At 37.4% G+C, this 23900-nt stretch overlaps 2 protein-coding genes across 4 annotated transcripts in view; one reads left to right on the top strand and one right to left on the bottom strand.

Annotated features, from left to right (window-relative positions):
- baiap2l1a (BAR/IMD domain containing adaptor protein 2 like 1a) overlaps positions 1-6824 on the bottom strand; it is a 34635-nt gene extending 27811 nt beyond the window's left edge. The window contains exons 1-2 of one of the 3 annotated variants that reach the window (XM_035404969.1): positions 6508-6824; positions 599-674 (exon numbers count right to left, since the gene is read on the bottom strand). In XM_035404969.1, the coding sequence (XP_035260860.1) occupies positions 599-674; positions 6508-6558 (127 nt within the window). In that variant the 5' untranslated portion in view covers positions 6559-6824. The remainder of the gene's footprint in view (positions 1-598; positions 675-6507) is intronic. The other 2 variants (XM_035404967.1, XM_035404968.1) reach the window with 2 other exon arrangements.
- A 2512-nt stretch (positions 6825-9336) lies between these two features.
- tmem130 (transmembrane protein 130) lies at positions 9337-19086 on the top strand. Its single transcript, XM_035404970.1, has 8 exons — positions 9337-9411; positions 9676-9761; positions 9852-10023; positions 11532-11674; positions 12552-12636; positions 12973-13175; positions 14078-14193; positions 14718-19086. The coding sequence occupies exons 1-8, from the start codon at positions 9398-9400 to the stop codon at positions 14886-14888; spliced, it is 990 nt and encodes a 329-aa protein (XP_035260861.1). The 5' UTR covers positions 9337-9397; the 3' UTR covers positions 14889-19086.
- The last annotated feature ends 4814 nt before the right edge of the window (positions 19087-23900 follow it).

The following is a 23900-nucleotide window of genomic DNA, read 5'->3' as shown; positions in this document are numbered from 1 at the left end:
TTCCTTTTGATGACAGGGTGAAGAAGTATGGCAAGCTTCAACTGGAGGCAGACAGGAACAAAATGATGTGGCACATTTGGATTTTATGAAAACAAATATCAAGATTTAAATAAAAATTTAATAACTTCAGGATTCATTATTTGAATTCTCAAATAAATTAATCCTGAGGAAATTATGAATCAAGTACCAAATCATCACCCATGACCTATAGAGGTGTGATGTCACTCCTTGATGTAAGGGAGCACACAAATTGTGGAATGATTTATCCACTGTCAGACTGATTTCATTGCTTTTCTATTTGTTTTATTAGCTAAACCGTAAGTAAAGAATAGCTTTATTCTTGAAGTTACTTATTGCATGTCACTTTGTGAAGTCACATCATAGCACCATTCTTATAAACCATGTATATGAAACCTTGTTTTGTATATTTTGTAAACCTTGTTTTGTATATCAAACCAAACGTTTTGTCATTTTCGTCAGCTCAGCCATATGAATCCCTTCCCTACTTCTTGTGAACTGTAATCATATTAATTTAAAAAACATCATAAGCAAGTCAAACTGATGGTTTATTTCATGGTAATACAAATTAAATGCTTACCAGCCACTGACTTCTCATAGCTCTTCCCAAGGTTGACCAGGTTGCGCAGCCCTGGGTTAAACTGTTCCATTACATTCTGGAGAGGGCAGAAGTGGAGAAGAAAAGGTGAACAGAGAGCCATGAAACAGGCCTACCACCTCAGAATTTCCATTATCTTATGCCATATCAATAATCAAGGTACCAAGAACACAGAGTTCCTGGTAAAATGTGAAAATGTATTGACACCCCTTATGTGACATTAATTCTAACACTAATGGACACTGGACATAAATTACACAGTAGATTCTCCATTTGGACAGCCATTTTAGCCTCAAGTACAAAGTGCTTAAACTGTCATCAATCTACAGTACACCAAATGGCAGGATGCTGACTGTAAATCACAGATTTAATTCCTTTATGAACATGAGATCAATTTTCCTCCACATTACGATGGCTGCATTGCAGTAATATTATCTCACATAACTTTCATTAATATGCGGCAATTTCATTTCATTTCTCACTATGTACAAGTCACCACACACCTTCACAGACACACTTGTTTACAGTGCAGGAATAACCTGCTGTATACTTGATTCATTATGTTGACCAATTTTATTTTTGATAAATCGTATCTACCACATTATATCTGTATCAAACAGATGTTAAAAGTCCAACAAATATATTTGTAGTTACAGAAGAAAAGATATGTACCACGTTACCAAAATAGTACTGCCAATTCTTGATCATATATTGAACACAATTTTTTAATTTGCAAAAGAAAATTATTTCTACCGTGAATACCTTTCACAACACCTTGTCAGTATTAAGCTTACATTCATTTGTTGCCTTCAACTTTCTACTTTCCTACTTTTGTGTAGCACCGGAAATACCCATACTGACATGAAGAGTTGTAACTTTCACAGTTTTGCTCACTAGCTAACCACATAAATATTGTACAAACAATCAAATGGTTTATATAATGTTCATATTTGACTCATGTACTTTTTCTAGGAAACCATACAAAAAGGGACTTACAAAATAAATTAGACAAATTTAACATTTCTTCTTTGAAATAGTAATTCCAGTGGAGTCCTACATCATACTTCTAATATCTGGTGCAAAATAGCTGGTTTCCTTGGACTTCTGTGCCAATGCAATGTAACAACACTATTAAGGAAAGGGATACATACTAATATTCTGTAGCGGTAGCCTATCATCTGGTAATAGCTTAAAACACACTTATCAGCATCTGCCAATAAACAAAGATATGGCAGGCTTATATGGTCATGCAAAATAGGCTACATGCGCCAGATAAGCAACGCATATGATGCGTCACTGATAAGGTAAATACAGTGAAAATGTAATGCACAAAAGTAGCCAAATCATAGTCATCTTAACCTCTTTTATTCATTTTGAACATATTGTTTCTTATCAGCCTAGTTAACAGACAAAATTTGTACAGAGGCTCTAGACTCTGCTTAATAAGCAAGCTGAAGAATTTTCTTATGCTGATAAAAATCATAATATTTTCCCTCGTAAGTTGATGCCTGTGCTCATCCACTTATTTTTAGCATACAACAAGCACTTCTGTCTTCAGTTCAGAAGCTAGGGTTAGTTTCAAAACTGAACCATTTAATAGTATACTACACTATATGAGCAAAAATGAATCATATCTATACTGAGAGACAAAAATGACCCCAATATTTTCAGCCATAAACTACTATTGATTTTGATGGAATGAGAAAGATTGTCAGCAATGGACTATGGACTGCCAGATAATAAGACACCTGCACTATTTAGAAATTTGCAGTGGTATGTATTTTAAGCTGGACTATACCCATTTTAATAACTGAGTGGTACTCAGCCTGGGGCAGAGAATCAACCATGAACATGTGTTCAGGCCCCAGAGACAGAGATGCGAGAGTCACATATACTGCTCACCTCAGCAAACCGGCTGTGGCAAAAGTAATCAAGTAGATTTACAGGGATCCACAGCACAGGCCTTTTTAAAAATATGTGTTTTTCATCAGCAAGCACTTTCCACAGGGAACAACTGCCTCTATTTTAGCAGTACAGAAATTCCCAAATGAAAATTTGGTGAAAAGTTAATAATTTTCACAGAGTTTAGACAGCAAAGTGATACATTGAAAAATATATTTCTATAAAAGGCACCATGTTTTCTTTTTTGGGGTGCTACAATCACATCTGTCACAGAAAAATGTATATCTAGTTATTGACGTAAACATAGCTATATGTATGCCAACATCGGCACGATCACATTCTTTTGAAGGCACTTAGGCCTTTAATCCATAGTCCATGCAGGTTAGAAAATTTGCAAGATGGGCAGCCTGAACCAAGCTGTGGTTCATCCACTGTGTGCTTGGAAGTACTGGAAGTGTCTACTGGAACCTGTCCACATACCACTTTTCAGTCCATTTTGTGATTTAGAGTGCACAGGCTTTTCTGTATCTTTTTAATGACATTAAACATCAGTGCCATTCTCATTCTTTAACTTCAAGCAACCAAGTAGCATGCTAATATATAGTAGTAAAGTCATGTCAGGCCTAAAGTATGGCACCTATTTTCACTTTCATGTGCTGTATCAACCCTTGACCATTGAAAAGGTAGTGTACAACTTAATGTCAAATTTAACAAACATTATTCACAATAAAGCACACTTTAGCATTGATTTAGCTAATGCTGGAGATATTTTTGCTCTTGGTGCACACTCACTTGCTCCAGTTTGAAAACAGCTCAGCCGGGCATGCAGACTAATGGACAAACACAGAAAAAAAATCTGCTAACATTTCCATGATGAAGTGGCAACCTCTGACCTGCTTTGCAGTCAGAGGGTTTGAAAAACAGGAAGATGGCCAGAGGGCAATTCCCACAGGCATTCCAAAAGGCAAGGGGCATTCTCGTGCTTGAAAAAGCGTGGCCACTTCAAGGGATGCTATTGCTGCTGTCATTGCTAATAATGCTGGAAAATAACAGCAAAATAAGGAAGCACTTTAAGGCAGTCAGTATTATTACCATACTTTCGATTAGCTAGTAAATATTCTCATATTTCTTGTAAACTAATGTGATAATGTAGCTAGAAAATGTTGTAGCTAGCAAATTAATTTGACATACTGCATCATCAGCAGAATAATGCTAAAAAACTATCAATGGTCAGATTAAACACCTAAGTAGCTGCATAATACAGAGTACATACAACATACAAATCTTTGTGAACCTTTTAGCCTCATCTTAACTAAAAACTTTGAAAGCAAATGGCTGAAATAAGCAATCTTATTTATAAAAGCCAAATATGTTTTTTCCCCTATTTATAATAGCCAGAATAATATATTTTAATTACACTGAATGAAACTGTATCAGGGTTACTTATGTTTACAAAATGTATTGCTTTTATCAGATATGAGACCAAGCAATTAATAATTAATAAACCTTTATAATCCATCAAGGAGCTTGAAATTGCTTGCTAAATGTAAAAGTGCACTAAAATTGTCTAGATCCTGTTTTATGTACACATACAAAATAAAATGCATCATTAATAGGAAATTGATTCTTTCTGCATCACAGTATAAACCTTTGTTAAACTTAAATTAAGCAGGTTAAATCCGACTATCACTAATTACCACTGGAAATCCCATGGAAGAATGCTTGCACCCAACTTTTGGAAAACTACTTGCATTCAAGACCCAGCTCAGACAAACAATACCTGTCACCTTTATAAGTAATGAATACTTGCGGAGAAGATAAGAGAATCCTAAATTTGAGGCCAAAGAATCTAATCTGTGTAGGTCAGATACACATCACCAGCGCACAATCACACAGGGCCTTAACTACAAGCATTATAATGTAACCTAAATCCAAGAGTTCTGTCTGAATTTGCTGTCTTCTAAAAAGCAGACAATTGTTTTCCAGTAAGTTGCACTACAATTCTCAAAATGTGTTCATACTGCAAGTACATTACTTGAGAAGCCATATTTACTAGCATTGTAGGTACAGACTATTAGTTCCATAATGTTTTTCCAAATAATTACTAAATTTAAATAATTTATTTCACATTTCATAAAAAGGATATGTGCAAATTAAGCATACTGCCAATTACGGCAATGGACCCATTTTAAAGCTATTATAAATAATAAAACTGATCTATTACATTCTGAAAACTACTGACTTGAAAAGGTATAGCCTAGTTAATGTCCAGCCCCTATGAACATAAGCCCAACAGTAGCAACATAACCAAAGTTAGGACTCCCAAAGTGGTTCAAATAGTTGAAACATTCACCAAAAGCACAATCTATACTCTGTGGCTTAGGCACAGTCTAGTTTGAGTCTGAGCTTGTCATTGGACTGAGTGTATTGGATGAGTTCCCTAGTTGTCTGTGAATCTATGAGTGGCAAACTGGCAACCAAAAAGCATTGCTGATTCCAAGTGAGGTAAAATGTGGGGGGTTAAACAGGAATCTCAAATGAAAATAATCACTATAACCCTCTGTGTGTGTGCGTGTGTGTGTATGTAAACAAATGATAAAAATACATATGACTGTGACCACTGAAACACTAAAATGCATCCAGAACAATATACAATGAAATAATAATTTGTTGTTCAGATATTACTGGGATCTTCTATTCTGACATTGTGAACCATGCACGTTGAACAGAAATGTGATAATGCTAAAATGAAACTTTAACTGTAACCAACTAAAATAGCGCAAATGTTAGTGAAGGCATATAATAAAAAGTTTAATGATTAACCTGTTCCTTTTCACCAAGCTAGCTGCTATGTAGGAGCAAAGTCCTTCAGTATTTTCAAGGAAACTAAACCCAGGTGAAATGCCCACAATAAAATGTTCAGCAGTTCCTCTTTCAATTCCCAAGGCACACCCTCTCTCAAACAATGACCAGCCAGGTATGCAGCCCTTTGACCAAAAGAAAGAAGCAGGAAAAAAAAGAAACAGGTTTCTTCACCCAAATTTCAAAGTACCTGTAGTTGTTGCCGATTAGTAAGGGCTTGTATTTGATCTATCACATTCATCACATTCTGTTTCTTCTGAGCACGGTTTGATAGGTTTAAAAAAATGTTATCAGTATAAACGTCCAAATGCTGTGCAATGACCCCAAATAATATTTGCAAATATGCAAATCAATCTAATTCTTCGGGAAAGGACAGGTGTATCACTGAAGCGTTCCGCTTTTGTTCAACGATTTACTTTCGTGGATTTACTGTTAACGTAGCCCCACTATCAGCGATACAGGTGTGTGCGCGCGCGCACTCAGATTACAATGACTAAGTTAGCATGACAAGTTATTAATGCATTTCTCCTTATCCCTCTTATCTGGGTGTGCCATTGAAGCCAACCAGGTTTGGCAGGAAAGACTTTCTTTGGAAAAACCTGTGGTAAACAATACTTTTTCAGACGTACTTCAGAAATCAGTGTCGTAGTCTTCCATGTTTTATTTACTTGTACTAATATAATAACTTCAGAAAATGAATATTTGAACAATAACGTTTTAAAGGAAATCAAAGTTTAAAGTTATTTCATTGAAAACGCATAGTTTGTCGTTGAAAAGGAAAATCCTCATATTCGCTATAAATCACGACTGACAAAACAATAAATAAATGCTTCTATATTTTAGGATATTGCGAATGCACATGCGGGCGTGTGGATGTTTCATGAAATTGGGCAAGCACTAACACGCATGGAGATAAACAAGACCAAGTCGACCAGTAAAGGAAGTCAGAATTCACACTTGACCATGGATAAACATATAAATCGACGTCAAAACAAATCTTCACTAACTCTAAAAGCTTCAAAACATGAAATGAACCACTATGACTAGAATTAGCGTGATGCTATACTCTGCGAACCGCTCATCACAATGCAATCGGTTGAATGTTAAGTCATGGTTTAACATCTTACCTTGTATGTACTTTCGGTCAGCTTGTTCACTTCTTCGGGGTCCCTGGACATATTTGTATTCCTCTGCTTATTTTCACTACAAAAATAATCTATTTTATATTACTCCGCGCAAAACAAGAAAATCGATATAGCACCAAACTGCTGAACATTCCAAGTATCTTCTTTCGAAGGACACTAACTGCTTCCCTGCAACTACTTGGCCTATTAAAATTAAAAAAATTTCACTCGACAAGTGGCTGGGACAAAGCGCAACCGTGCGCTCGCGGCAATGCTGCTTACTGTCAAACTTATTGCGTGTGTGATTGTGCGGAGGCAGAGAAGGTGGGATCCGCGACGTCACACCTTCCCAATGCACTCCGTGCTGTGCAAAGAGGGCCATAATGGACCTGGCGGAATACCGGTGACTGGCGCTCCCCTGAGGCCGCAATACAAATTTTCTACAGTCCGTCGTACTGCATCACCATAGTGTCTTGTTTATTTGTTTATTGTTGTTGTTTTTCTTGCACTGTGTGAGCAGCAAATGGGTGTGGCATGCACACATAACATGAAGCAATCTGTAAACATAACTGCAACAATTAATTATACGAAATACGTGTTCCTGTTTTATAGGTGTTGGGATAACAGCATCGCTTCCCATCGTTGATCACTTCCAACAATACCTGCATGCCTAGCTATTGCATCTAAAATACATTTTGAAACCAGGTAACAAGACGCCGGAATTGTGTAAATGTTATCAATGCGGCAGTTAAACTACTGTTGAGGGACGTTCCAAAACCACTTCCGGAAACCTCTTTCTGACGTAATTCTTGAATGTTATCAATTCGTTTGCATAACGGTATTCGCACATATAACGTTAAGCATGCGGTGTTGGCTTTCTTGTTATAACATTCACATATTGTAGTTTAAATACGAGCTGTTGTTTCTACCGTATGTCTCCACCGCGCACTGCAATGAAATACCATAGACAATCACAATCGTGTTATTCGCCTGATAATACGGAAAATTACAAAGACATTCGATTGTACTATATTATAGTTTCTCAAACATTTTCCTGGTGGCTTATATACGCAGTTTTCCTGAGCTCTCTGTTGTGTATTTTTCGTTGCTGGCATATCTGGACTAGACTTAAGACATAAACAATATTAATTTCCTCAGCTGAGGTTTTTATTTACTTAGAATTATAAAATTCATACATTACCTTTACCAGTGGATATTTTGTAAGGGCATTTTGTTCAGGGGTACACCTGTGATTATAACCTACAACCATGGTATTTCATTCCCAACTTCATTGTTGTAAAGCATCTCTAAAACATTTCCTCCTGAGACTCTTCCAATTCCATGGTTTATTTAATCCTCCATCCAACATGGAAAGCTATACATAGCCTAATTTGGCCTAATCCCCAATTATGGTGGCCACCTTTTTGACTTTCCTTTTGACAGCCAGTAATTCCTCAATATACAGCAAGAATCTTTTCTTGTCTAAAGTTGGTTCTGTGCATTGCACACACCACCCCAAAGGAACCATTGTGTTTTGGTCATGGGGAAGAAGTACAGTAATAATTTGGACAATTTTCCTATACAGTGTGTTGATTCTTTTGATATTGAAGTGGAAGTCAGACCTTCAGATGTGCAACATAATTGTAATCCAAAACATGTACATTTCTCAGCATAAAAATGATTGAAGTAATAGTGAAAGTTGGATTAGCTGTTAGCTGAAGTTCATTTTACAGACAGCAAATAAATAAATACTCTCAACATGGCCCCCTCTTGCATTGACCTTTTTAAATTTGCTATCCTTAACAGGCACATTCACATGAACAAGTATTTTACAGGGGTGGGTAGTAGGAGGACAAAAACAATACACATACAAACTGATGCAAGCTAATACCAGCCAATACCCTGCTGTTTCAGCAACTTCAAAATAAGAATAACACCGCTCAGTGACAACAGCAACAAAGCACTGACATATTCCCCGGAAAACAACACTGACAACCGTGAACAGATTAAACCTAACATGGCCAATGTGGAATGTGGATGCAGAGATGAAAACAAGGCCAATCAGTCACATGTGCGTTACAACCAAGCCGCCCGGCACATTTCACATTGCAACATACAGCCAGATGACATTTAAGACATTTGTTTTTCAGGGAAGCAAATATTGGATCAACACCACCATTAGACACAGTGTGACTAGGCAGTTTAGGAAGTAAAATAATAAAATATGTAGTCTAATATAAAGCTACAAACTGTTAAACTTTGAGGAATGCCTTCCTTCCCTGAACAGGGATGTCCCAGTCCTGTGTCCAGCATTGTTCTGCATTATACAGCATATCACGTAAAAACACAACAGTGGAATTATTAGATCTTAATTGCATAATTGGAAAGTGTAATTACTTAAATTTTAATAAAATATAAATATAAAATTTAATAAAATAGCCGTTTTATGTTGGTTAGCCTAGTTTTAACCCAAAACTAAAATCTGTTAATGTTACTGTTGACCCTTTACCAGGATTGTTTCAGTGCATTTCCAGCAGTAGCTGTGAAAAAATATGCAAACTGTAAAGGATATGTACGGATAGGGCATACATCTACATCCAATAAACTGCATTTTTATGAAATATCGCATTTTGGGGTTATTTTGGTCTTTTATTGTGTTATCTATAATGTTTATCTAATGTTTATAAGACCATGATACACGTGGCAATGATTTAACGCTTTGTTCTGGATTGAAACAACACGGCCATCTCGAGCGGTTTAGAGGCAACAAGGCGTCAACTGTAGTTTAATTAGTGTGTCTGGACAGTGTTCCAGTTAGAAGCTGTAGTCGGTTACTCCAGCAGCCATTCTGTCGCCTCCGTTCGTGCTGCAAGTGAGAACTGGATGTGTCTACATGCATATGTGTCGGTAATTAGGCTATTATTCTTCTTTTAACTACTTTTAAGTTTAAATACAATATTTGTCGAAAGGTTTGTTTACTTGTTTTCGTAAATTAGCCTATATGGCATTGTATTTTTCATGTAGATATTGAAAATAAAATAGCCTATATATAAATTATTAATTTACAGCTCATATTTTTAAAATGCTTTTGAGTGGGTAGCCTGTTCGAACAGATCATAGGCCTACTGGTGGGGTACAGTTCAGAATCACTTTTCAATTTGCTGCTGGCAGGATGAAATGCGTTGCGGTCTTTGTCTACTTTTCGATCTCTCTGGTACGGCAAGCCGTCTACACCGATGACACAATCAATTTATCAGGTAGGCCAGTTCCACAATGAGCGTCATTTCAACACTTTTGACGGAAAAATGGAATCTTTACACATAAATATGAATTATTTCTCTATGTAGAAATGGCCTCGGGAAAACTTACTTTTCGTCAGATGGAGGGAAATGAAACTTACTTACGGAGCACCTTGGAACTAGCTGCTGACATACCGACAGAAGCTTCTTTCGAGCTTTTTGACCCACGACACGTGTTTCGCTATGTGAAGTTCACGTATACGTGGGACCTGGGGAACGGGTAGGCCTGAGGTTTTTTTCTTCATTTAAATTGCTAAGTTAACCTAGTGCAATATAGTCGCCATAAATGTAACGCTTGATAAATGTAACACGATCAAAGACTTAATGTACAGTGCGGCTACTGCCATTTTCAGGGTTGTACATGTGCAATTCAATCCTATACCACCTCCCAAAGGAACGGAGCAATGTGACAATCTTTGAGGGAAATATTTCCAAAAAAGTGTTTTTGAGTGAGCTAAGTAAAACAAAAACTGTTCCAGAAGTAGTTTTCGGATAAAGCTTTATTTTTATTTACAAGAAATTAACTCATACATAATTTTAAAACGTTATCTGTACTCGAAAAATTAGTATGGCTTTTGGGGTGTATTCTGGCGGGAATTGGATACAAGGTGACCAAAAATACATGATGTGACAGCTGTTAGTTATGTCGTCTCTGAGTTGCCATAACAACTAGTTTTTTTGCTGTCAAATGTTTACAGCCATATAAAAAGAAAACGAGAGGGTTGGTACCCAGTGATGTCATGGAGAGGGCTTCAGATTTGGAAATTAGGGCCACTGATGGTGTGGAAAATCAACTACATGTACTGTAATTTTGGGGAGACAGGCATTTTAAATTGTGTTTAATATTTATCAAATAAATGTATTTTACTCGTCAATGTTGAGGACTGTTTAGTTAGTTCAGTGTTTAATATTAAATCTGTTAAACTACTTTGCTTGCTGCGTTGACGTCCAGAAGCCTAATCTTGACACCCAGAAGTCTAATCTTTTGGAAACCAAAAGTGATTAATGGAAAAGAAACAGCCACCTTGTCACAAGAATTTCTAATCCGCACACACCAGATTGGTCTGTATGGCATGTTATTTACTTTGTAAAAGCTCACCTGTGTGTTAAGAAACAAGACCAGGTCAGAACCTAGTATATGGGTGGACCTAATGGTGTAACTTCATAACTTGGCCGATCAATAGTGTAACTTCATCACTCAGTCACAGACATTCGCGTTTGTAGGGCTGGCCCCGCAGTTGCAGTCCAGCCAACAAACAAAGGCAGCTTTCCTCATCGATTTGGGTGTTACCACAACTGACTTCACAATAAATTACAGAGTTGCTTGTGCATCAATGTGTACACAGGATGTAGCTGTCTCATGTTACGATTGGAAATAGGGCGTTTTCATTTTTAATGACAATTATTCTGCACCATCATATACTGACTGGGTGGTATGAATGTAACATCAGGCTGTGTGTGCTTTGGTACTTTGCATCCAACTCAATTAAGTCATGAATATAATTGAAACGGTTAATGTCTTCTGACATGTGAAAGCTGTTTGAAATAAAAATTCATAGTCCTAAATTAAATATTTTCAGAGTAAATAAGCAACATCAAAAAACTTACATTTATGGCAACTCTTAATGTGCTACTGAAATGCAGGAGCCATTTTATACAGTTCACTTGGTTTGTTTCTCAGTATATCCATTCTTCAATTCACTTATTTCCTCTATCACTTATTTACAGAGAAGTTATAGTGGGAAAGGAGCCTTTTGTGCGATACAATTACAACTCTTCGGGAAACTACACTGTAAGACTGACCTTGGGTGCCTACTGGGCCAGACACACACGACTAACAGGATTCTACTCCACAGACTTAAAAGTATTGGGTATGTTTTATATTGTTTTATAAACGTTACATATTGTACAGTGTTTCTTATTTGTATTACTATTATTATTATTTGTATTACTATTTTTTATCTGTAAACACATCTTGCAAACATAGAAATAGTTATTTTATCTGCATTTGTCATAGGGGTCATAATTACAGCGATCTGTTGTCTTGGAGGGGTTCATTTAATTGGAGATGCTCATGCCAACTGTGTACATCAGAATGGCATTTTCACTCTTATGATGTGATTCGTATGTTGCTTTGAAGGCAGCGCATTTACCATTCTAATATTATTTGCTTAACAGTTCACAGGCATTTTAAACACAAGCTCATCTGTATCTTATGTGATTAACATGCTGTTTTTGCTATATGCATAACATAATTATTCAAGTTTTATTTTGAACCTGGAGAAAGGTCTATTGTGGACTCATTGCATGTAGGAAGCTGCATGACTCAGGGAAGGGACATTTATTTAATGAATGCCAAAATAATAATTAATTCAGATATTAAATATTAATACTATTGAATGTTATTGCATATAATATTTCATATATGTGCATTAACATTAGCTTACCTTTGAAAAGAGAAAAAATGTCAGTTCAAATGGTCAGAAACACATTGTTAAATACTATATTTTTTCTTATGAATTTATCTTAGTTTTTAAGTCATTCAACTGAAGTATGAACACTGTGGCATAGTAAAATGAATAAATCACTGCAGTTTAATGTTTTTCTGCGGAGCTTTATAGCAGCTGTTGGCTTTGGATTGATGCTAAAGTACAAGCATGAACGTTTCAGGTTCCATTTGTGAAACCTTTGCTATTAGAAGAGACTGAAAATGACCCTTCTTCATCTGGGGTCATTAATATTTTCCAGATGCCATAAGGACTATTGAGCTGATGGGACCCTCAGATTATAAGGTCTCCCAAAGTACTAGCCTGTCCGTGTTTGTTGGTGGGAGGTTAGTGTCATTTTGTAAATCTAAGCTCATTTCCCGTACACTTCCTTTATATATAGCTTGTTTAAAATCATCACACAAAGAAAAATATTATGTACTGCAGGTGTGTGGGAATTTGTGCTATGATACACATGGTAATTTATATGATAAATTATTGGCATAGAAAGAACATTTGTAGTACCTGTATGTAAAATTGTTATAAAATTATTTGTTTTTCATATTTATCATAACATTTGACAGTAACATTTAAAATGTACTTTTGGCTTGTGTGGACAAACCTTTTCTAATTTAGCGTCCCTTTCCCTGTTTTTTTGTGATTTTTCTTATTTTGGTGACCAGTCCTCCTATGTGGATATGTTGGTCAATGGTGCCCAACTGCGTGGCTGTTTCTCCAGTGTCCTGCCACTGGGTGAAGTTGTATGGAAACATATTTAACCTGAACTACACCTTCACATCTGTGGGCAAATACTGTCTGAACTTGACAGTCAGGAATGACATCAGCACGCTCCAGACCTCCTATGACATTATAGCGTGGAGAGATCGTAAGTCTGACCACTGGGTTCATGAGTATACTCGTATCCAAGAGATTTTGCTGAGTCATGATGAAGTTCTATGGAACATGATTTCTTGACCTCATTATTCCAGAAAATGAGGGACAGGACACCACATGGTACTGATGCATATTATAATATTAGGAGTACATCTTTGAATTGAGCTCCTTCATTTAGTTGTTCTGAATCTGGTGAAAACATGGCTGTCAGAAAGAGGAACACTACTATTGGTGAGGATTATGCACGTTCGAGGTGGTGCTAATCATTTCAGCAAATTCGCAAAGAGCTCAATGTAATGGTGGCTCCAGCCACATGTATGCCAAATTGATTTGTTGTAACTGATAGAAGTAGTGTCTTGTGACTTGTGCGCATCATTGAACTCAACTCCGCCAAATTATAAAATGTATGACTGCTTTATAGATAGATAGTTTGTTCCAGGCAAATGTTAAGAACTTGCCACATTGTGAAGCTTGTTTAATCTTGCTCACGTTAAAGGTCACATGGATGCATCTGTTTTTTCAGACACACCACATTTGACAAAATGTGAATGTATTCTGTTAGGGTGATCTAGAGTGCATCTTCAGTACATGGTTACCCATGATTGGTATAAAATTAGTAAGTACTGTTGTATGTTGTAATGACAAGTTTGGGTGCTCTGTTGAAAAATAAAATAGAAATTCTGATAAACTAAGAAAAGCTATAATTAGCTGAAAGTTATCTTGGTACAATACTTAGAAAGTAGGAGAGTTCTTCCTGTTAAAATACATAAGTGCTGTCTAAAACATTTGCATTGAATATCAGAAACAGAAGATTTAAGTGATAGAGTTTTATGTAGCTAATTTGTCATAGAATATTTATATATGTTTGTATTTGGCTTCTGATTTTTTTCACAGCGACCAGTAACCTGCTCTTCATCTTTCCTTGCGCCACACTTATCTTGTCCACGTTTGCCCTCATCATTGCGACTGCATGTCGTTCAAAACGTAAAGCCAAGAGGAACACGGTGGAGGTGTGTGTCTGTATCGTATTGTAATTATTTAAGTAATAAATCTGTTTTTTAAAAGTTCCAAATTCAGTCAATCTAGGCCAAGCTAAGGACAATGGAAATGAAAAAAAATGTACTGCCATATTGCAATATTATTTCAAATTTGGTATGTGTGCTGGTTTCCACCAGGGGGTGCTCAAGGCTAAAAGATCAGTATGGCTCTAGAAATCCCATGACAGATTATGTCAATATGGGAACAGGCCATGATATATATGATATAGAAGAGGCCATGTTGAACTGGTACTGTGTTTTATGAGAGGTGAATGAAAGAGGTTGTCCATATCTTGGTGTTTCTAACTGAATTGAAACGGACAGGTCTCTATGAGCGAATACAGGGACCAGAACTTTTTTCGCATTTCCTATAGTGATGAGTTTTTTTCTCTTTTCCTTCAGGCATGTGATAGTTCTCACAAAAAAGAATTCATTTTTTGTTAGGTTTCGTATTTGAACCTTCCTTCGGCTGAGCACGTCTCTTTGTATTTCTTCAGGTGGCAAACTTCAATTTCTCCCCAGAGGCCCCAAAAATGGAAACGAAGTATAAGAGCTTGGGTCGCTCCCCAAATTTTAATTCCACCCCGTCTTCACAGAAGAAGAGCGAAATTCAACCTTTGCTCATTCACTCCAGGGAGTCCTCCTCGACCTGCTTTTCACAGCTGTAATCCTCTCCGAGGTTCAATCAGAGGCAGCATTCGTCACGGTGCCAGTGAATTTCATAGTACTGTCACGAGGTCTGGAGCCAGTGATATTCTGTTGGATTGTTGCTTCCAGCACTGCTGCTGTCAACACCATGACCTCATTATGCAAGTTGATCAAATTATCAGCTGATATACTCTGGTACTTACAGTATGAACTCTAGAGGTACAGACTAACCGGTCAATGGAAGTGGTCTGAAACTGTAAGTAAAATACACCTTTTTAATATTCTTGCTATCATTAATACAAAACAGTGAGTGTTAAACACTCTAAGTATGAATTGGAGTCACACTAAATATGAATTACACAAAATAATTTGATCAAAATTAGACAAAGGAGCACTATTGCTAAGGAGTGCTTTAGTATGTGGGTAAAGTGTTAAATGTAAAGAAGGGCCAGAACTAAATCAATCAGTTTGCAAAAGAAGCCAAAATATCACTAGAAAAGTAAAGTGTCATTCATAAAGCCAAAAAGATATGGTTCCAATGAGATCCATTACTGCTACAGGATGAGGGTAGGCTATTTTGACAAATCTGCAAGAGTAATATCGATAAGTAATAACCTACAGTAATAACCATTTCAATCAATAAAGGATTAAAAATATTCTTGGTTTATTATGATATTGCTGAGTTCTATACAAGCTCCATTCTCAGTGCATTTGTATCTTTGAGGTTCTACTGTAATATCTTGTGAGAATAATTTTCTTTGGAAATGGTGATGGCAGTCTCTTGAAGCTATATATAGAAGTTGAAATTCTTTCTTGTGCCACGTGATTTTGTTGGTTTATGCTGAAATAGTGGAATGGTGTGGAATTTGTAAATTTTATGATTTGGTGCCTGTAATTGCAATGGGTGTTCTGTTCAGTATATATACGAAATAATTTTACAGTTTGTACAACTGAATATTTTTGCTCTGTATAAAAAGTGCTTTGAGGGGTAGAATGGCTTGAAAGTTATGTCTGACATGATTTTAATGTATAACAGTAACCGTGAACATAAAAAGCAAGGAAGTTGATTTCATTCAATTATGCAAAATGTCTGAAGCTGAAAAAAGGGGTGGGAATCACCAGGGACCTCAATATTATCCCAGTACTTTCGTCACAATACGATGTTATTGTGATACTTTGTGTTTTTGCAATACACTCAAGTATTGCAATTTGATATTGTGATATATTGCTATTTTTTATTCATTTGTTTCTTGTTTGACTGCAGTAAAAAGTTGAAATCATGTAATATGCCATAACCCATTACACCCTATATAAAAAATTTCTATCAAAATGTTTACAAATTAACACAATGAACACATAGCAGCCTGTAATAAAGTAAAATATTCAAGAACATATGATCGCTTCAGCAGCTTGAAGTAGTTTAAATAAATCAATGATTGTGCAATTAAATTTCGGGAAAGCAATGGAAATAAACAATGAAAATGGCGTGTCAAACCAATTGCAGCATAATGTCAGCAATTCTAGACGAGCAATAGTCGTAGACCATCTTTAGGCTCAGACGGCATGTAGGGAACATGTAACAACACTCGCTTTAGGCTACGTTGAATATCTTGGTTACATCAGCACTGAGATAGCTTGCCAATTTGGTGTAAATATGTGCCATAATTATTCAATTTGGCAAGTGTCCTCACATAGGTGCTCAATTGAATGAAGAATTCACTATGGTTTCGCTATAGCTGCAACATACTGTGAGACCATTTTAACCCAACATAAAATTGAATTTTAATCCTAAATTATGTCTGTGACAGCAAACCTAGCATAACGCTAGCTTGCTGGTACTTGACTAAAACGAGAAAGACTGGAATGAGTGTCTGCTGGCTAGATAATATCTACGGTTTGAGCTGTTTGCTGGAATCATGAAGTAATGCTCCCATTGCATTGTAAAATAATGTTTATTACGGGATGCCAAAGGTTGTTTTCCAGATAATAGCCTGACCCTCATGTATTTCCAGGCAAACGGCTAATAACATGTAATTTTGAATGCAAAATGTCTAATGAAAATGAGTGAATGCCTTGTATTCATTTTTTCACAAGTGACCTTGGTCTAGGCCTACACACGCCACATTCCTCAATAAGATGTGCGGTTATATGATTTTAATGCACTGTTGGGGGGCGGTTCTCAGCCTTTTCTTGGCCTTTTTGCCAGCCACTGAACCAAAGGAATAGACACTATAACCGTAACTAAATAAAATGTAATCAAGAGATTATCAGATGGACTATGCACCCAAAACACTGAGTTTTTTCAGTCCTTTCGAGGAGAGCAAGTAGACAATACTAATTCAAATTAAATACAGTAATTGTGTGAAAGAACAGGGACATGGAGCAAATGAATTGTTACAAAGCTTGTAATCTGTTGTGATATTTTATGAAGACAGAATTCATCATTGGATATATGCCATGTACAGGTTTATGTACAGGAGTGAACTTACCTGTGTGTACAGAATTTGACTAAAAGAACTTTCTGGAATCAGGCAGAAGTTGTGGTGGGCTGAGTGCAGTGATGTGCAGGATACAGAAACTGCAATGATGTACACTATAATCCTGCCTTTCCCTTCTAACACTTTACCCCAATAGCCAACATTAGCAATAATTAACAATTGCCTGGTGTTTGGGATGTGTGCACAGTGTCTGCATATTTAAGAATCCCTTTGTAATTACAATGCTTAATTGCCGGCTGCAGACATTTTTATTGTGCGGCTAAAAGGAAACATTCATCACCAGCGCTGTCCCAGAGCTCAGCTTCAGATGTTGTTACCTTTTCTCCATTAGGCTCATATCAGTAGAACACCCATCCTCAACCATCAGATCAGGGACAACACATACAGAACAGAGACTGACTGGTTGCTTAATCAGTGGACAACTGATAATTTCTTTGCAGCGCATCATCTGGTGTGTTGCAAAATAACTTGTTGGATGGGTATACAAACGAGAGGGTCATTTGCCATGTTCAAAAACTTTTAAACTGCTATCAGCCAGCCACAGAGATCTGTAGACAAAGGGTAGAGTGTAAGGCTACATTTGGTTGCGCTCACTCACAGCATACAGACATGAAATGAGTCCCAAGGCCTTCTGCCAAGTGTCCTCAAATGAAGAGGCTGTTGTTCAGCCAGGAAAATAATCACTTTCTGTTGTTCACGTCCAATAGCAAAATCAAAAATTACTTTTCATTGTTATGTAGAAATTAATTTGAGAGCCAGAGACCTAACAAAGATGCCATTGGATGGATTGCTGACTTCATAGTGCCTTTTGCCATTCAGAATGACCCTCGTCTCAGTCTCCTTATATAAAATGTATTTAAAGCAACAGGTCTTAACAGGTATTAATGATGGGGTTGTCTGGTTTTCAGCCCTATTCATGGCCACAAAGGGCATGACCTGGGATTAGCCATCTCTGGTTATTGGTCAGTATGATAAAATTTAAAATACATTCAAACCATTATTGCAGGCAGCTGCTTATAGGTGCTTTAAGTCCAGATATAAATGGGAAAACAGTGGGAGGTCACAGACCAGATTGTGGTAGATAGTGCTCAGCAATATACTGGGGCTGAGAAGCAGAAGGCTTTCTCTCTCCCTCTCTGTCCCTCTCCTTTTCTCTCTCCCTCTCCTGCCCCCATTTCTCTCTCTCTCTCTCACACACACACACACAATCTCTCTGAAAAAGACAGTTAATTTATATATAGAAATAACTCAAGTGATGCATGCTTTACTAATTGTCTGTGGAGCCAGTAAATGAATTCTGCAGCCTTGCTGTGGTATTGTATTGTGCTCAGCTCTGTGGTGTCAGATTCCCGCATCAGCCGTCACACGATTCAAAGGCCTGTCTGCTCCTGTCTTACTGCCGATCTCTCTCAACCCCGATACCATCCTCAGTGCCTGGGCTGCCCTTTGTTCCTCCTCTCACAGCAATAACCCAGACTCTTCCCAGCTCTGTCAAAACTGCCATCGTAATCTCCAGAGAGATAACTCGCTCAAAGAGATTAGATCAAAGCACTTAAGAAGAGGCGGGAGTAGACGGAGGACAAGCTGCAGAAAGGGGGATATTTGGTTTATGGATACAGAGCTCCTAATACTAATGTGTCTGAACTGTTGAAAAGCCTTTGAAAATCTTGAATGTGTGGCAACTGAGTTCCGCCCATTTTGGAGATTGCAACCCTGTAGTTTGGTGTGAAATATTTTTATAGTATCTCCTTTGGACTTTAAAACAGCACAAAATGTACTCTATGGTTACCTTGGGATATATGTAGATATATATGACAAATGAGAAACTTAGGTACTCATTTTAGATCAGAAAAAGCTGCTTTTCCTTTTTCAACGGTCTACCACTTGCGCAACAGAATCTTTTCAGTGCTTACCAACTTTTCACATGAATTCAAATGTTGGTATTTTTGTTCATTTTTCTGACATACAAAACAAAACTGACATGACATGAATCCACTAACACATGACTAACATAAAAACTAGGCCAAAGGTTACAAAATTGCAAAGATTAGCTTTACATTAATTTCATCTGTCAAAACAAGTTCAAGCAGATGCATGGAACATTTCCGTACAATCTTATACAGTCTTGCTATGAAGCTCTGAACATGCATTACAAACGCATGGCTTTGAAGTACACTGAAAATACTTGCATCATAAATTGTTTAAATGTCAGCAGTTGCATTAAGTGATACTGGAAATTGAACGATCATATGACAATCTTTGTCCAACTAGTGAGAATGTTTATCACTCAGACCAGTTTTGTATAGAGGTATAATAAGTCTATGCTTTGTGTTCATGTATTCTATGTTGAAGAAACATGATGGTTATTGTTAAATAGGTGTAATAGTGTAAACTACAATATTGTAATCTGTAATGTAATATTAATTTACTATCACAGTAAGGTATGTTCAGTCATACAGTGGCCAGATCAGTGTGAATGATTTTTGCTTATGGAGAATGCAGCTGCTTTTATCCACTTTATTGTATTGTATGTCAAGGTTATTGAAATAAACATGAAATTTTTAAGTGTGCTGATTCTTGTTGCACTGGCATGATGGGTGCAAGTAACAATAATTACAAAATAAATGCAGAATTGATTAAATTGCACTGAAATTAAATAATGCATCAAATAAGATGGTAATAAATGTTGAAGTGTTAAAAAGTTATTAAATACGTGATAAATCATTTTGAATTATCAAATAATGTATTTGTTGACATTGCAGTTTAATCAATTTGATGCACTGCAGTTCCAATTGCCACTGTTTTTTTTATCAGTTCACTGCTGCTTTCACTACCATGTTTATCAATTCAGTGCAGCTTTCAATACCACATTTATCAATTCAAAGGCAGTTTCACAGTATCACCATGTGTCAATCAAGTTGTCCTGCCCACTGATGTAGCCTACGTCTATGCACTCGACGACTGGCCATAACACTCAGGCTTGTCCATACCCTGTGTTATGGAGGACTTAACGTCCCTCCATCCCGCTTGAGCCTATCCCAGCATGCATTGGACAATAGGCAGGAATACTACCTTGAACAGGCCACCAATCTATCGTGGGGCACACACACACCATACACTCACACTCATACCTAGGGGCATTTTAGGCTCTCCACTTGATCCTCCATGTGTTTGGACTGTGAGAGGAAACCAGAATACCCAGAGGAAACCTACGTGGACATGGGGAGAGCATGCAAATGCCCCTGGCTGGGTTTAAAACCTATAACCTTCTTGCTGTGAGGCAACAGTGCTCTAAATAATCATTACATTTCTAAAAGTATGTGGACACCTGAGCATCACACCCAAATGTACTTGTAACATCTCATTCCAAAGTCATGGGCATTAATACAGAGTTGGACCACCCTTTGCTGCTGTAACAGCTTCCACTCTTGGATGGCTTTCCACTAGATTTTGGAACACGGCCATGGGGATTCACTTCCATTCAGCCACTAGAGCATCAGTGAATTTGGGCACTGATGGATGTAAGGCCTGGCTCACTGTCGGCATTCCAATTCGTCCCAATTCGTACCAAACCCAGATTCATCTGTCAGACTGCCAGATATTGAAGTGTGATTCATCACTCCAGAGAATGCATTTACACTGCTGCAGAGTCCAATGGTGGTGTGCTTAACACCACTCCAGCCGATGCGTGGCATTGGCATAGTGATCTTGGACTTGTATATGGCTGTTCGGCTATAGAAACCCATTTCATGAAGCTCTTGACGAACAGTCCTTGCGCTGACGTTGTTTCCAATGGTAGGCTAGTTTGGAACTCTGTAGTGAGTCTTGCAACCAAGGACAGATGATTTTTATGCTTCAGCACTCGGCGGTCCCGTTCTGTGAGCTTGTGTGGTCTACTGCTTTGCGGCTGAGCTGTTGTTGCTCCTATATATTTCCACTACACAATAACAGCACTTACAGTTGACTGGGGCAGCTCTAGCTGGGCAGAAATGTAATGAACTGAATTGTTGGAAAGGTGGCATCCTGGGACAGTCTTCAGTATGACCCATTCTACTGCCAATGTTTGACTATGGAGATTTCTGGAGATTACATGGCTGTATGCTTGATTTTATGCATCTGTTAGCATTGTGTGTGGCTGAAATAGGTGAAACTACTAATTAGAAGGGGTGTCGGCTGCAAAAATGTGGTCTTCACAGGCAGTATTCTAAGGCAGGAAGGCCGTCTAAGGACGAAACTTGATGCAACTTGATGAACAATGATGCCTGCTAAGGTACCTTCAGACAGACAATTCTGAAGGCAGCATCAGATGTATCCTCTGCCAGATAAAATATCCAATCGGTCTTTGTGATTACCTCAGTCTTATTAAACAGTGGCGGGGTAGGTGTAATCACCAGGACGGTTGATGAGCACAAACGCCGTCACTTTGTTTCCGGTTCAGGTGTCATTCGAATGTATTGACCCCTTATTGGCTATCACATGATTGTGTACTTCGGCACATTTTTTTGCGCATGCGTACGTACAATTTACTGGTACGTTAGTTAACTTGGTACCCTCGATTGTAGCTTTCTTAGCTGTGAAGGTAGCTAACAGGGCTCTGCAGCTGGCTTTATCATCTGGCAAGTCAGCAGCTAGCTAGCTTGCTAGACAATAAAGCCAATTACAGAGCGTTATTAGCTACCTTCATAGTTAGCTAGCTAGATGATAAAGCCATATTAAATTCAGTTCAATTCATATAGTAGTACAGAACTGTGCTTAGTTTTCTTGCTGTAGCTTTAATAGATATGAAGGTAACTAATGAGGTTATCCAATAAAGTGATCGATATGTACAAATGAAATCTGAGCCAGAAACAAAGTCTGTGGAGCTCAACTGTCCTGGTAGTTACAGCGGCCGAGCTTGTTTACAAGAAAGTGTATACAGTAAACTCAATAATTTGTTGTAGTTATATTTTTTAAATTAATTTTTATTATTTAATACACTGGAATAACATATTTAACGTTTTTAAGCCCTGGCGAGTTTTCCATGAACAAGCCAGCTAACTTGCTTGTAGTCATGCATCATAATGAAGTTACTTTTCTGTGACATCATTCTAGCTTCAAAGTGCATCACAAATGAATTGCCTTTTGAGGTTCCTTTTCCATTAGAATGCGTTTTAACTTAAAGACAGCTTTCCCCCACTGTACCCTTTATTGGATGAAAGGTTATATAAGACAGCTATTACTTCTTGCTGCAATAACACCAGTACATGCACCCATTATTCAGATAATCTGTGTGCTTCTTTTAACTTTATAAGTAGAAAAGGAGCCCAAGAAGTCCATGGTGAAGGAAGCCATGTAACACAGTGATACCCTAAGCTTGCAGCTCCATTATGTGACATTATATTTTATACAATTATATATATATATTTCTATTTACTGTGCATGCATTGGAAATCGTTATATAATACACGATGTACCACCTGTGCCTTAAGAAACCCTGCAGATACAAAAAAAATACAGTCACTGTCAATATCAGGAGCACAAACGTATGCACTTCTTTCAACAAACCACAATTAATCCTCTGGAGTGCATTTTAAAAAGCATATCAGTGCCTCTGGAGCTGGATTTGTGCATCACAATAAATAAAATCTGGATTATGCAAATAGTATGTATATATCAGACTGAGCTTGCTTTTTCTTTCAATATTTTATACAAGCATTGGAAAATGTAATTTCTGTGTTTTCATTGCAAATTGTCAGGTTTTCCATTGGGATGTAGGTCAAGAATATGTTTTGGTGAACTGTAGGAAATGGTATTTATGCACTCTGAATTTGACAGAAAAATGACAAAGCAAGTATGAGGAATGTTAATTTGTTTTGAAGAGTGAAACGTTCTTGCATTGTCAGCCATTCAGCCTGAAGGCCTCTCATTATGATTGGATTTATAGTGTAGAGTGTAGCACATGACTAGGCTGCTGAAAGGCCAAGGTCAGTCTAAGTGCTTTGGATTATAACTTGTTTAACTTGTAGATTGTATTGAGAGCCACTGATTTCGGAAATGCATTTCCTTTCCCCTTTGTCCTCTCGGGCTTCATTAGCATTAAATTACTTTCCAGTAAAAAATAAAATTTTATAATGAAAACTGGAAAATGCATTTTTACATCTAGTAATCCACCTCGCTACAAAATATTATTTTCTTGCTTATTTCTTTCTAAAGCTACATTAACCTTGAGAGCAATAAAAATGTCTGAAGTGGTGTGAAGGAGCACACTTAGATGCATCCTTTCATTTTGTACAGTAAGCACCACCCTCACAATAATAAAATGGGGACTAGGCAACTACACGTGAATGGATAATGAATCAGAGCTGACCAGGCATGAGAAGCATCCAAAATGAGAGATGAGTAACTGATTAGCTGCATGTCGAACGGTATTTATTAGTGATAAACACATTTGCATTGCTGCCATAAAGGGTGTGGCCTATGGATGAGGAGGGCATACAGTTTTCCATACCCATCTACATACTGTGAACAGGAAATCTGGCTCTATTTCAGACTTAA

Source organism: Anguilla anguilla, chromosome 2 (genome assembly GCF_013347855.1).
Source record: "Anguilla anguilla isolate fAngAng1 chromosome 2, fAngAng1.pri, whole genome shotgun sequence".
Classification (NCBI taxonomy): domain Eukaryota; kingdom Metazoa; phylum Chordata; class Actinopteri; order Anguilliformes; family Anguillidae; genus Anguilla; species Anguilla anguilla.
Note: the sequence above shows the minus strand (reverse complement) of the source record. Positions and strands in the feature narration are given on the sequence as shown.

Bases quoted from the DNA above. Each gene is read 5' to 3' on its own strand.
- tmem130 (XM_035404970.1), top strand. The intron at 9,762-9,851 runs GTAGGCCAGTTC...TTCTCTATGTAG, and splicing joins TGACACAATCAATTTATCAG to AAATGGCCTCGGGAAAACTT. The intron at 12,637-12,972 runs GTTAGTGTCATT...TTTGGTGACCAG, and splicing joins TCCGTGTTTGTTGGTGGGAG to TCCTCCTATGTGGATATGTT.